We start from the raw sequence: 14,416 nt of genomic DNA, 5'->3' as shown, positions 1-14,416 counted from the left end.
TTATCGTCCATTATTACCAACGCCATCTCTCTTCACACCCCTTTTATTCTAACTTTTCCGAACGACACCTTTCTTAGTGTATTTAATATTAGTACAACAAGTTATACAGTGAAGTCCCAAGTGAGACATCCTTGTTGATTGTCTTAATTACTATCTTGTACTTAAGATGAAGTTCTAGAAATAATAAATATAAAATAATGTATATTCTTACTTTTTTAGAACTATAGAATTTACAGTAATAGTCAATAGTACTCCTCTAATTTACAAGCTAATCCATAAAACAATATAAATACCTACCTATGAATATTAACCCGATTATTAAGACCTGATTGATCTTAAATCCGATGTCATTTAACATAGACTTTAGTTAATGAATTTAATAATATACAATATACCTATTCTTACATATTATATTGGCCAGTGCCGTAGAAACCACCGGTGCAGGCGGTGCAATGCACCGGTGCACTTAATCTTGAAAGGGCCTTACGCCCTTAACGATTATCTGATAATGTGACCTAAAATATACAACAAAGAAAAAAGAAAATTAGGTATGTTATAAAATTATGGGGCATCTACACGTCCTACACAAATTTGCACCGGATCACACAAGTATCTAGCTACGGCACTGATACTGGCTATTAAACGGATATTTTAAATGGCGTATATACCTAGCATTGCTATAAATTATAATCATTACATTATACATTGTAGCGGTTTAAATTAATTAAATATAATACATTAGACACGTACACAGGGGGTGTTTTGGATGTTTAAAGGTTATGTTGGCGAGGTAATTTATTTCAGCTTGAAATAAAATAATACAGAGAGGAAAAACTTAAGGCTAGTTTTCCATATTTCAACATAAATGTACCTATTCGATATTTTATCTTTAATTTTTATTTGAAAAGCTCGTTGGTTTAAAATATCTGGTAGAAAAACTATCATATTTCGGTATGTTCCAATTTTAAAATTAATTAGTTACTCTGTATCGTCAAAATTCATAATATGCTCTATGGAAAGCTCTACTATGATTTTAGATTCAATTTTAACATGGCAGTCAGAATTTGAAGGCGATTTTTGAAACTTTATGTTAACATGGTAAAAATGTATGGGAATTTTAGTATAGTTTATCATAGTTAAATATAGTATTAAAAATGTGTAAATATAATTATTAATATCTTCAAAATATTTGTAGCCTAATAACAATTCAAACCAATATACTGCATTTTATGTTTAACCTAACTTTACACTGATATCAACATGAGTTATGGGTTTGAATGAAATTACATGAATACTAGAATCATGGACTATAAGATACAGTAAAAACCACTTATAAGACTCATAGGTATAAGATTCAGTTAGTTATTAAATTCAAAATCACCTGAATGGTCAGTAAAAAAAATCTGTTATGAAACTTAAATTTTATGATAAAAACCATGGAAAATATAATTTTCTGTTGGTTATTATTAATTATAGTTCAATAAGTACAACTGATAGTCTATGAGTAAATATATATTTTGAGTACTATTGTAATATGATATAATGGCACCCACCATCTAATAAGCTAAATCGTATATTTAAAAATCAAAATGAGGGACGAGTGTATCGCGTACGCCAATCCCAGCTAACAAAAATTGTACAACCGAAGTCCGCTCATTGAGGATAACAGGCAACAGCATATCATACACTGTACATTAGCCCACTCAAAACCGTACATCATTCATCAAATACAGACGACCGTATTAGCATCCAACGGAGATGAATGATGTAATAATGTTTTAAAAAGTTTTAATAAATTATAAACACGTTTGTGAAGCTTTCAGACATTGTTACGTGCATCGACGGTTCGATAAATTTAAGCCGTAAACGTCAGTCAATATGCAGCGCTCTCTATGATTAAAACCATGAAGGTGCATTTTCGTTTTAATTTATAGTTTATATCTTGTTCTAAATCAGAATGGACCCTAGCGTCGATCCGTTTTCGTCGGCGGTTGCCAGACCACGATTTAAGATAGAATGTTGCATTTCGATGTATAATTAAGTGACCGTGCAATGTACTCAGTGGCGTACACAGGATTTTTCAAGGGGGGAGGGGGCTTGAAAATAAATAATTACTCAGATGTAACAGGTTTAACAGGTTAACTCGGACATCGGAATAACGATACTTGGATCGACGGATAGTGTTACTAACATCAGTTCAATTGTTATTATAGCTAATACATTTATATGGACTGTAGCACGGCTAAAGATAGTATACTTACCTATCTTTAATCATGAGTCATGACTACTCACCATGACAAAGTAAATAGGTATGTCAGCAACATTCTCATGCGCATATTCCCCACTTTTTACTGTGTGTTACGTTCTCCGTCTCTCATTGGTCATATTTATACCAAATCATTAAGATCGGAAAACTTATAACACATAGAAAAAAGTGGGAACGCGCACGCAAGATTCAAACACGTATTTCTGCCGGCATACCTCTATATTTTGTCATGACTACTGACTATGGAATGTATAAAAATATTATCTATGAACCTTTGGAGTTTAGCCAGTTTAGTACAATATGGTTTACATTAATTGTTTACAATAAATAGGTAAACACACGATTTAAGAAACTATATTAAATCGAGGTAAATATAAAAACAAAAAACAATAATACAGGCAATGGGGGGAGGGGGGATTCAGCCCGTTTATGGAAGAACGGGACCCGATTTTTCCTTCCGCCGGTTGCTCGAAACAGGTCTGTAACGATAACGATCATTTCCGAACTTGTACGACATCAACGTCGTTGATGGGACATGCGCGCCATCGGACGAAACTAGATCGCCATCTGGTATAATTTATTATAGAACAGATTATTCCTACTTCTACTGCTTAAAGCATTCAATACACAGTTCTGTTATATCATAAATGTACGAAAACGGGTATGTCCCATGGCTTTAGATAGAACGATTACAACAAGTCATAATTTTGTGATCACAAATTGTTCTTTTCAAAAATCTGTTAAAAGTTACGTTATAGCGCAAATATCTATAGGTATTAACATATATGTATATAATGAAAAATGTAATGTGTATTTTTGCGTTACAATTTATTATTCATTAATGTTTGAAATTAATCAAATTATGAAATGAAAAGGATATCACTATGCCAGCATTCTTAAATGTAAATGTCAATTCTGGTAAACTATAAAAATTTAGAATGAACTAACAAAAAAACAGCAACCAAATAACCGTGAAGATCAATCAATGGGATGGCCAATTCACAGTTCACAAAAGTCCCGTCTGTCCTCCCAAAGTTTTTTTATTTCGTTGTCGTTAGGAATGACAAAAAGAGTTTTAGAAGTGACTCGCGAATTGTCACAGTAATTAGACATAATAACCAAAACAGCAATAAACGTATTCTCAAAACCAATGATCAAACACAGACTACAGTCTAAACTTCTACAGTGATGAGATTTCATTTAAATAATAATATATGACACAACATATCCATATAATTATTCTATAGATAGAGCCCACGAGCAGTGAATGATCATAAATAACTCAATAATAATTATTATTATTATTGAATAACATTATTATTCAATAACATAATATTATGGCGAGAAATGGGAATATTTTAATATTGTAATTCCAATTAATAACCATTGGAAGCGTTAGTAGTGACTCACTTTTTCGTATATTAGATAAGAATTCTCGTACACCGTGGTCCAACGCTGCGTAGTAGTATAAGCCGATGAGCAACTATTTTATCTACTGAATGACTTCATACCACGGCGTTCTGCAATATTTCACTCATAGGGAGCGCTATATTTAAGTGACGTTTTCTAGTGGTGCTTACCAAGCCTTCAATGAATTTAATTGTGAATGTAATACTACACAAATATTTTCATAGCATACCAAAACTTTCTGAAACAGCGGTGAACCATTTGCTGATTACCATCACCATCAGATAACTGTTATGGTCACCGGTATTCTACAAGTGCTTACCATTTTGAGGAATCTGTTTCAGTGTATAAGTGATCAATGAAACGTTGGTCATATTAATACGTATGATAAGCGTAGAGGTCAACCGTGATCACTTAGGCGGTTCCTCCAGGGCAAGGCCAGCTCAGAGAGTTGGCTGAGCTCTGCGAATATCCCCAACATGGATACTTCGAACGTATAATTTTTGATAGCTGGGACTGCGTACGCGTGTCCCTCATTTTGATTATTAAATATTGTGTTATTTATAACATTGTATTTGCTACCATGTAGACACGAGAACTAATAAACTAAATTTAAAAACTTATTATAGACTATTGGTATTTACCGTGAGAATTTTAATTTATCATAAAATAGACAGTGGGCACCTGGAAATTGGGCTACAATTCAACTCTTTTCAAAAAGGTATCCAGTAATTGGGGCACTATTAACACGTCATACACTCATACATTCCAAATAATAAGAAAAACAAAGAAAACGAACTTTAATTCGTAAAAATATATTTTTAATGCAACTAAAAAATATAAAGAAGGGAAAAATAATAGAGACTTGAGTTTGTAAAATTGGTATTAAATTATTTTTAAAAAAATTATCACAATTTTATGAATTATAAAAATAATAATTAGTTAATAAATGTAAACATATTTGGTTTCAAGATCTTTTTTCAACTTTTATAATAATTTATGTTACAAAAATGATTAAAAATGTACATAATTTATGTACATTTTTAAAACGGATGAATATTTAAAAAAAACTATAACTTACTATAAATTATTTGTAGAGTAACTCGATGAGCTGCAGTAGGTAATAGGTATACTCTTATTCAAATAAAAATGCACCGAGCGGTGGATGAAAACCGGTCGAAACGCGTCCACGTCCTCCCACTCACGACAGTTTCAGCGGCCGTTGGTGATAGATAATAATTAATTATTCAATTCAGGGCGGAGTCGATAGTAGCCGGCCGATGGCGACTAATCAGAAAACAGTTACTAATTTTGTGGGAGGGGCGTGTGGTTCCACCTCTGATAATGATGCGCTACGCGATGCGTTCTCATTTGAAAAAGAGTATGGATAGTTTGGAAATAGTATTAAACTAAAAGTAAAACACACGCATCATTGCATATTATGTAATATGTCACCCCACTAATTGTCTATAGTATAGATTCTATACTTTTCAAAATAATAATAAACCTTGTTGGACGGCCTTTGCACATGGGCAATTGTTCCAAACCACAGGCATCAAGCGGAATACTATAGTACTCCTCAAAATTTAATTTTCAGTGGTCTTAAAGTAGGTATTTAAATTCTTTAGATAGTTTTGATAAATCACCATTGTCAACTAGTTAAATTTGAATAATATGTTAGAAACAAAAATATAATGTTAGCTATTAAAATGAACGAGAAACACAAATAATTTTTTTTTTTGAACTTTGGGTCGTTAAGTAGCACAGATTATATAATCTTTAATTTATATAATATGTGATAGTGGTTAGTTTCACTCGCAGTCACTAGTGATTTCTCATCGATCATCACTAAAATAAAATTAAAAATAATCGTTCATATTTTATTATCTTTTTCTTCATTAAATGTTGGGCAACCTTGATTATTATTTATTTTGGATCGTACCAGTTTTACGCATTTATAAAGGTCGTGTCAGTTTTCGTTTACCAGACGTAATACCCATTACCCGCATATTTTCTCCGTTTTACAAGTGCGTATAACATGGCAAATTTTAAGTTCAGCAGAACACGTGTAGCTCTGTTAGTTTAAAATTTAGAGTGGATTGACCCCTAATAAAATTTAAAGGTAACATTATTTTATGATGTAAAAACAGACAACACATGCGGGTATCACATCCTCTAAAGGCGGTTGGAAGCAGTGTATTTATTTCACGTTTTGGAACTAAAATCCTGACAAGATTACGCATACTTAAAATAATGGAATTTTAATTTTTCAAATGATTTGAGTTGATCGATTTTTTTCTTAAATCTTAGTTTAGTTTGTTAATTTTTTTGTAATTTTTAGATTTATTTTAGTGTCTTTTTAAGAAGGTTAAACAGTTGTCAGTTATTCTAAAATCTACTTCCACAATATATTGAGAGTATACTCTAAAAAAAGTACAAATATTTTTACAGAATTGTAATCCGATCATTCTGAGTGAACGTATTTGTCAGGCTTTTAGATCTAGATTGATAAAAATTCGTTTCCTCGTCGGAACAAAATATTTTATTTCATCAAATCTAATGACTTGTGCATGCGCGTGTGAACTGCTAGTTGTTTCCATTTGTGTCTCGGAATATCGCACCGTCGTAGATTAATACGAGTATAATATATGCGGGTAATATTGATGGTGTGCTAGACACTCACACAAACGTTCATTTATTATGACGTAGTCACACAACAGCAGTACGCAACTTCAACTGTTGTCTATTAAGCTAATTTCCTATGATTTACTTCTTAGTAATAATGGAGCGCTTCTTTTTCTGGATTATTTTCTTTCTAAATCTAATCAAAATGTATAGATTCAAAAAGGTATAAATTAAATATATATATATATATATATATATATATACAATATATGTAAATATGTAAAAAGCGGGTAAGTGGATGTCGCTCTGCTGTACATTAGGTGGTGGGGTGGACCTCTGACTAGGGTAGGTTAGATTTGAATGCAATGATAGGTATCATTGTATACGAAAAACGATTCTGAACGGAGATGATTTGTCAGTCTAGAATAAATTATATTTAAATATTGTCATATATTCTATTTTGAAACAAATATATTATTTTTCAATTAAGACACATTTTGAATAAGGCATGGTTAATCAATTTTTCCAAAAACATTGCATGTAGTTATCATAATTCATAATACCTTATATTATCATAGATATACATATACCCACCTGATTTCATAAAAATTTAAAACTCAAACGCTCAAAACATTTTTCCTATAATGACGCTTCAAATTTTCTCTATAGCTATTTGAAGCAAAACATATTTAAAACTTAGTGTTGAATTTTTTAACCTTAGATATAAATACAAACAGTTTTATGAATTTTGAGCTACAAAATAATTTGCAAATATTCACTTTGACGAATTATTGTCAATATTTGAACTTCAAATGCTAATAAAAAAAAATTGTGCATATGTATGCTTATAATTTTTTAATCACTATAAGAATAACTTATGAGAAACTTTGTATTAAATTTTCAAGTATTTAGATAGGGCCAAAATCATTTGATTGACACTTCAAAAAAAATTTCAGAAAAATTGAAAATTTCAGTTGTCTATAAATATCTCAAAAAAAGTCAAAATATTTTGAAAATTATATCATGTAAAGAAAACGCCAATCTAAATAACTGGTAAAATTTTCATGTATCTACGACTTATGCTTTTTGAATAATAACAAATTTTTAAAATCGTTTGAGGATAAATCGTTATCGTTACAATATTTCGTAAAAATTTAAAATTCAAACGCACTTAAAATTTTTCTTATAATGATGCTTCGAGTATTCTCTATAGCTGCTTGATGGAAAACTTCTGGAAAACTTAGTGTTGTATTTTTGATCCTTAGTTATAAACAAAAAAAATTTTATGATTTTTCAACTTCAAAATTACTTACAAAACTTACAAATTTTCGCGTTTTCGACAGATTTCGTAAACATTTGAACTATAAACGCTTATAAAAAAAAATTGTGACTAATGATTTTTAACTTTTTTTAGCTACAATAAGAACAACTCATAAGGAACCTTGTATTAAATTTTCAAGTTTTTTTGGTCATCTAAAATTTTTTTACCGATACCTACTTCAAAAAAAAAAATTCTCGTAAAAATCGAAAATTTCAGCGGTCTACAGATATCTCAAAAAAAGAGAAAAATGTTTGAAAATTAAACTATATATAGATAACACTAACGTAAACATTTGGTGAAATATTCAAGTATTTACAGTGATTAGTTTTTGAATTACAATCATATAAAAAAATCGATTTGGTCGAAAACTGGTTTTGTGTAAAAATTCACGTTTTTCTGTCACTTTTTTTTTGTTTTTCTTGTTTTTTTTTGGAAAACTGTTGGAAAATGTTTACTATTGACCTCTATAATGCACCAAGGATATTCACTTTTACATTGGAAACCACCCCCAAAGTTTGAAATTGAAGCATTATTTCGACTAGTTATGCTTTACACAGACACTAAAATAAAAAAATAAATAAATAAAACACACATCATTGTAAAATCAATAAATTTATCGCTTCGTTCAGAATCTAAAAATATTAAATCATTATAAACATTTACTTAAGAATGATTAATGCTATTCTATTTTTGAAATACCTCGTACTCGAACATTAAAAAAATATATATATATAATATATATTTCAATATGAAAATTATATAATGTTGTACAGAAAAGCCTCATTAATACGAACCTGATTAATACAAATAATTGGATAACTTGAATCGGTTTTTCTGCCTGGATCAAGGTATATTTGCCGCTATTAAACTCCTTGATTTCAATTAATCGTGTGATGAGAGCAACGACTGCATTGTGGGCGTAACTTTTTTTTTACCTTTTTTACTAATTTTTCAAAAGGGTCCAAATTTTTTTAACATGTAAAAATTATAAAAATATATCATTGAAAAACCGACAAAAATAATGTTTGTTGATAAACTCTTAGTTGGTAAAAGATATAAGCATAACACCGTAGTCTTATGATTAAAATTTAACTTTACATGTTAAATATTATCATCAGTTAATATAATTTCTGATAATTCAAAATTGTAGTCTTCTATTTATTCATTCATGGGGAGGTTAGGTTAGGTTAGGTAAATCCAGAACCGAATAAAAAATGTATAATTTATAATATATTGATGTAGACAGTAATGAGAAAGTATCACAGATTATTACACGAAAATTGAAACCCATAGACATATAAAACCTCTGTGATAAAAACAAATTGTGAACGTAGACGTACTTAAACAAAAATAGGCAAATAAGATAATTTGCTGGGAGGATATTCGATGTAGTGAATAGCTTATTCCTTAGATCATACTATTCAGCCATAAAGATGAAATGTGCAAAAAAAATCAGTTAACAAACGGTCATATCTTACTTAAGATAATATCATTAAAATCTTCTGAGATGCCCTAGATAATATTCTAGCCTTTAAATTTTATGAAAGGTAAATTCACTCTAATTCTAGAAATTATAGAATAAAATGTATTATTAATAATGCACAATTTACCTTGTACGTTTGTAATACGGGGACAACAAACGTCTTAAATTAAAATAAAATGGTTTAATATTTTTTAACATATTATATTATTATATTATAATTTACACTTACATTTACTCACACTCTATACTTATATTTGTGTTGTAATATTAATTCAATAATAATAAGATATATCAGACAGTATTTTTATAAAAATTATTTTAACCAAATATATTATAGATTAAAAACTTTAAAAGAACCAAACAAATGATAAAAATAATTTGTAACATTTATATATCAACTTCAAAATAATTAGTAATTATAATAAATCAATTTTATAAGATTAAAAATCTTCTTGAAATACACAATATATTTAGGATAAATGCTTTTATCAAACCATAAAATAATACTATATAATTTATTTCTTAAAATAATATAAGTTAGATAAACATTAAAATAGTTGGACAAAGTAGTAAGTACTTAATTTAAAAATTGTATACACACTATATCTACCATGGTTGGATACATAGTTATATATTATTTTTTTAACTTGCTAACTGTACAATATAATAAGAATGGTAACAATAATAAGTATTAATTATTTAGTACCTAGAATTCAAAAACTAAATAGCGATTCAGGACAATAGAATTTTAAGACAGAATTTCATTAGTTATAAATACTGAAAATGTAGCAATGTAGATAAGCACCAAAATAAATAGATACAATTAAAAGTTTAATTAAAATATTTACTAGTAACCAAAATTTACTAAATACTAGAAATTTATAATGCACTTTTAATACAATAAAATCTTAATCAAAAAAATTATATTTTTAGTATAATAACATATATACCACTAATTACTGTTTCATTAATATATTATTAATATACATATATATATTATAATATATATATATATATATATTATAATATAAATATTTGAAATTAAAATTTTATAAATAAAATTCTATATTGGGAAAACAATAAATTTAAACATACACCCTGACTGACACATTCAATTTTAAAAGTAAAATATATTATGTGTTAAAATAAAAACAATTTTTTTAAGAACACAGGATTTTATGCTACACTAGATAAGCAGCCGGTGTCATCAAATTAATTTTGTTGCACTTATTGATATTTTATTGGTTGGTAATTGTCAATTGAACATGGAAATGGCCATATAAGCTTCTTCGGTTATTCGGTAAATTGCATAAATAGTTTACAATTTTTCCTACCCAAAACATGGTTGATGAGCTTCAATTAAATTGTATTTTTTTGCTAATCTGGTATACGGTATACTCATATACTCATAACAACATAATATTGTTTTATATATGTCTATAATTACACTATAGAAACTTGTGTTTAACACATCTATTATTTACATGGATACAGATTTTAAAGAATTAATTTCTCTTTGGATATTATTCCTAGCCACTGATTCATATTTATCTCTATAGAACTTTGTAGCATATATGTTAGGAATTTGTAGAAAACTTTCAAGAACCTGTCAACATAAAATATTTACAAATAAAATAAAATTATATCATCAACATGACAATGTTAGAATGTGACTATAATTATTTACCTTTATACGTAATTCTTTATATGTTTCTTCATCAAGGAAAGCATATTCTTCTCGAACATGGTTTGTGTATTTTTCATAATCAGCCGGTCCCATACCTAGAATGGCCATGTCTACATCCAAAAAGTAATGTTTATCCTCACATCCATAACATCCTTCAGTTTTATGCTCTTCTGTACTATTAGTTGCACCAACTTTTAATAATGAAATAACATTGTCACACAAAACTGTATCCTGGAAAGAAAAAAAAGAAACAATGTTTTAAAACAAAAAAAAACATATACATTAAATAATATGGTAAATTTTTACCATATTAAGTTTTGATTCTTCGGAGAACCTTTTGAAATGGTTTATATTGTCTTCACTACAGTCAGCTAACTTAGGGTCATATTCAAAACTAAAATGAGTTTATAAATGTGTTATATATATTTTATTCAAGACTTAAGTGTTTCAACTTACTATCGAAAAATTATAGCTAAAATAACTGCATTTGGATTTTTTACTAAAGGTCTGGCTGTTTCAAATTGTTGCAAACAGTCATTTAAATCATCCAGACCGTGACAACGACGGTCAGGTGAACTGTAACGGTCTATCAATGCTCTCATCCAGACGTCTCTGACTGATTCGTGCACATCATTCGACAGTGATCCATTAAAATATTTTCTCAACATTGCTAAGTTCCTAATCAAACGGTGAAAAATATTTATATTTATGTGAATAATACAGAGTACGGATGGATAGATTCACACACTTTTTCAGTACTCAGCTGTGCAGAAATGTATGCTTGTGAAGTTATTGATTTTTTAGCATAAAGAAAATTGAAACGATTTGGTAGAACCTCCACAATAACACTTATACTTACAAATGTCAATTTCTTTTTTTGTATTTTTTACCTTGTTCAATTAAAAAATAGTAGGTACTAGGTAACTATGAATTATGAAAGATGAAACTATGAAATTTATAAGAAATGAGAATATTAATTGTATATAGAAAATTACATTTCATAAAAAGGCTACAATAGCATATTTATTGTAACGACATTGGTAACACTGTATAATTTTATCAGGACAAATCGTAAAATCATTAATCAAAGTTAAAAACAAACATCGAACATTTAAAAACATAACATCAAGTTACGTTTTTATTTTTTTTACTTTTATAATAATTTTTAATTTCGCAATATCGCAGAATAATGATTAACGATCGACCTCAATGATGAGGAATCAATACTAAAAAATTGTGAATATATATGAAAAATAAAATAATTTAAATGTAGAAATTATACTAATTGAGTACTTTAATTTATTGACAGTTGAGAATATTATTTTCTCCATAAGCGGTAACGCGATCAACAATGCCATGATTTTGGCTTGGCCGCTACTGATCGCAGTCCTACTGACATTCTGTGTACATTCAGCTCAGCCATCTACAGGGCCTGGTAAAACGACCATTTATGAAACAGAATGTAAACATCTACGAATGGGTCAGTTCATGTGCCCTGATGATGGGTATGAATTCATCGACCCAGAGACACAACAGTTACGTGGATGTACCAAAGACAATGTTGCTCAAGGTTTTGAATAACTCAATCCATTCGTTATTGCTTATCATTGTTTTAAAATTAATTATACAATTATTGTTAATTTTTAATAGTTCGGTGTAAAGCAAGTGATGGTATTGTGTGTTTGGAAACCAAAAACTCAACATTTTGGAAAGAATTTCCATGTAAATGGACGTAAGTTAAAATTGCTTTGTGTCTCAACTAATCGTCTAATCTAAATTACCTTACTATTATTTGTATTCTAGTAATGGTTACCATTATGATACAACACTATTATTGTCCATTTTTTTGGGCATGTTTGGCGTAGATCGTTTCTACCTAGGTTACCCGGCTATTGGTCTACTGAAACTATGCACTCTTGGATTTATGTTCATTGGCCAATTGGTCGACATAGTACTTATAGCAACTCAAATTGTTCGTCCCGCTGATGGATCACATTATATCATTCCTTATTATGGTCCCGGCATTAACTTTATACTGATGGACAATGAAACTTACAGACAACCACAAGATGATTGGTTCGTTGATCATAATGAACTATAAAGTGTTATAAAAATTATTATAAGTATCTAGATTAAGTGTACTTACTATTATCACCATTAATGTTATAATTTTATGAGATGTATCAATTTTTTATAATATAAATCACATTTGATACCAAATTTAATTATTCCAGTAGTTACCCACTACCATAAAAAAAATCATACTTTTAAATGTACATTATAATAATATATTACCTAGGTATATCAGAGGTATCCAAACTTTTTTAGCACGCGGCTCTTTTGGGTATTCACAATATTTTTACTGCTACCAAATTATTATGAAAATATTGAAACAACACACGGATACAATATGGGAAATATGTTATATGGGTGATAATAACAGTGAATTTCATACTAGAAAGAAAATTTCAAATAGTCGAATCATAAGGTGTGTTGTTTTCATTTCCATAATGATTGCAAATAATATTTATAATAATTATACAAGATGTAGGTATGATGTTAGTTTTCGGTGCTTTGACACAGCTTCCTTTGCAAATTCTCGCAGTGCCCCTGGGAGCTGTGACGCACAGTTCGAATACCTCTGATAACCTATATATTAAATATAGTTTTATAGGTCCAATTGTTATACATTCAATGATTTCTTGTTTCAAGTTTATATACAATATATATGTATATAGAAGTTCAATACAATACCTACAACAAAATATTTTTAAAAGTAAAAAATTGAGTAGGTTTCCACAAATATTAAAAATAATTGATTTGATGAAGCCTAACCTTACCTAAAATGTATTCAATTAAAAATTAACAATTACCAGGATTATATTAAATCAGAATTTTTAAAAGCAACTTCTTATATTATGTTAATGTTACAATAAACATTTGTTTTTTACTTTAAATGCATATTTTATAAAAGGCAGTTCAATTTTATAATGAAAAATAAAATATATTTTTGAACACTTGATCTCCGACAGTGGACTAAAATTAACTCAAGCCCATTTTGTGCATTCATTAAATAATATGACAACTGAAGTATATACATTAAAAAAATAAAATTTTCTACATCTATAAAGTACCCTACTGTCAGATAGATTTTTCCTACAGAGCCATACTCTATTTTTTATGTCTTGCATTTTGAATAAATTATCTAATCATTTGATAAATTTTTCATCTGTTTTAGGCAACTAACATATCATTGAATGCAAAATATTCTCTAGTTTACCATTATCAAAAATTATTCATTTTTACCTCAGACTATATCTTAGTCTGTGATTTTTACATCAATGCATTAGAGAATATTCTATTTGAAAAATGTAATTGTTGCGTTTAGATTGTTTAGATAATAACAAGATGCGATCTACAACATCTGAAACATAGTTTTATACCTATATTACGTAGATAGTTTACATACTGGTGGTTGCATGGCAATCAACGTGTTAAAACTTTGAAAACACTATGCAAATGAGTGAACAATTTTGCCCTCAAATGATGTTTCAAGCTATTTTATTAATTTATTAGTTACTATAAACTATAAATAATAATAAATACTAAATTCTTGGTATGTCGAAA

At 28.7% G+C, this 14,416-nt stretch overlaps 2 protein-coding genes and 1 non-coding gene across 5 annotated transcripts; 2 read left to right on the top strand and 1 right to left on the bottom strand.

Annotated features, from left to right (window-relative positions):
- Window positions 1-4,051: 4,051 nt before the first annotated feature.
- On the top strand, window positions 4,052-4,208 carry LOC149058126 (U1 spliceosomal RNA). Its single transcript, XR_016190641.1, has one exon. It is a non-coding gene; the product is annotated as a U1 spliceosomal RNA (small nuclear RNA).
- Window positions 4,209-9,467: 5,259 nt separating this feature from the next.
- Window positions 9,468-11,743, bottom strand: LOC107170830 (uncharacterized). Of its 3 annotated transcripts, none has more exons than XM_015521029.2 (5): window positions 11,649-11,743; window positions 11,246-11,467; window positions 11,096-11,183; window positions 10,790-11,020; window positions 9,468-10,708 (listed from the first exon to the last, which is right to left on the bottom strand). In XM_015521029.2, the coding sequence occupies exons 2-5, from the start codon at window positions 11,455-11,457 to the stop codon at window positions 10,583-10,585; spliced, it is 657 nt and encodes a 218-aa protein (XP_015376515.1). In that variant the 5' UTR covers window positions 11,458-11,467; window positions 11,649-11,743; the 3' UTR covers window positions 9,468-10,582. The 3 variants fall into 3 exon arrangements, with proteins under 3 accessions (XP_015376515.1, XP_015376513.1, XP_015376514.1); XM_015521027.2 differs by having other exon boundaries at window positions 11,538-11,695; XM_015521028.2 differs by lacking the exon at window positions 11,649-11,743 and having other exon boundaries at window positions 11,246-11,592.
- A 130-nt stretch (window positions 11,744-11,873) lies between these two features.
- bisc (TM2 domain-containing protein 1 biscotti) lies at window positions 11,874-13,009 on the top strand. The gene is made up of 4 exons (XM_015521030.2): window positions 11,874-12,025; window positions 12,099-12,359; window positions 12,440-12,521; window positions 12,593-13,009. Exons 2-4 carry the CDS (start codon window positions 12,146-12,148, stop codon window positions 12,888-12,890), a joined length of 594 nt encoding a protein of 197 aa, XP_015376516.2. The 5' UTR covers window positions 11,874-12,025; window positions 12,099-12,145; the 3' UTR covers window positions 12,891-13,009.
- The last annotated feature ends 1,407 nt before the right edge of the window (window positions 13,010-14,416 follow it).

This window comes from Diuraphis noxia, unplaced genomic scaffold, assembly GCF_037042655.1.
Source record: "Diuraphis noxia isolate RWA-SAM2 unplaced genomic scaffold, SU_Dnox_SAM2 contig0002, whole genome shotgun sequence".
Taxonomy (NCBI): Eukaryota; Metazoa; Arthropoda; class Insecta; order Hemiptera; family Aphididae; genus Diuraphis; species Diuraphis noxia.
Note: the sequence above shows the minus strand (reverse complement) of the source record. Positions and strands in the feature narration are given on the sequence as shown.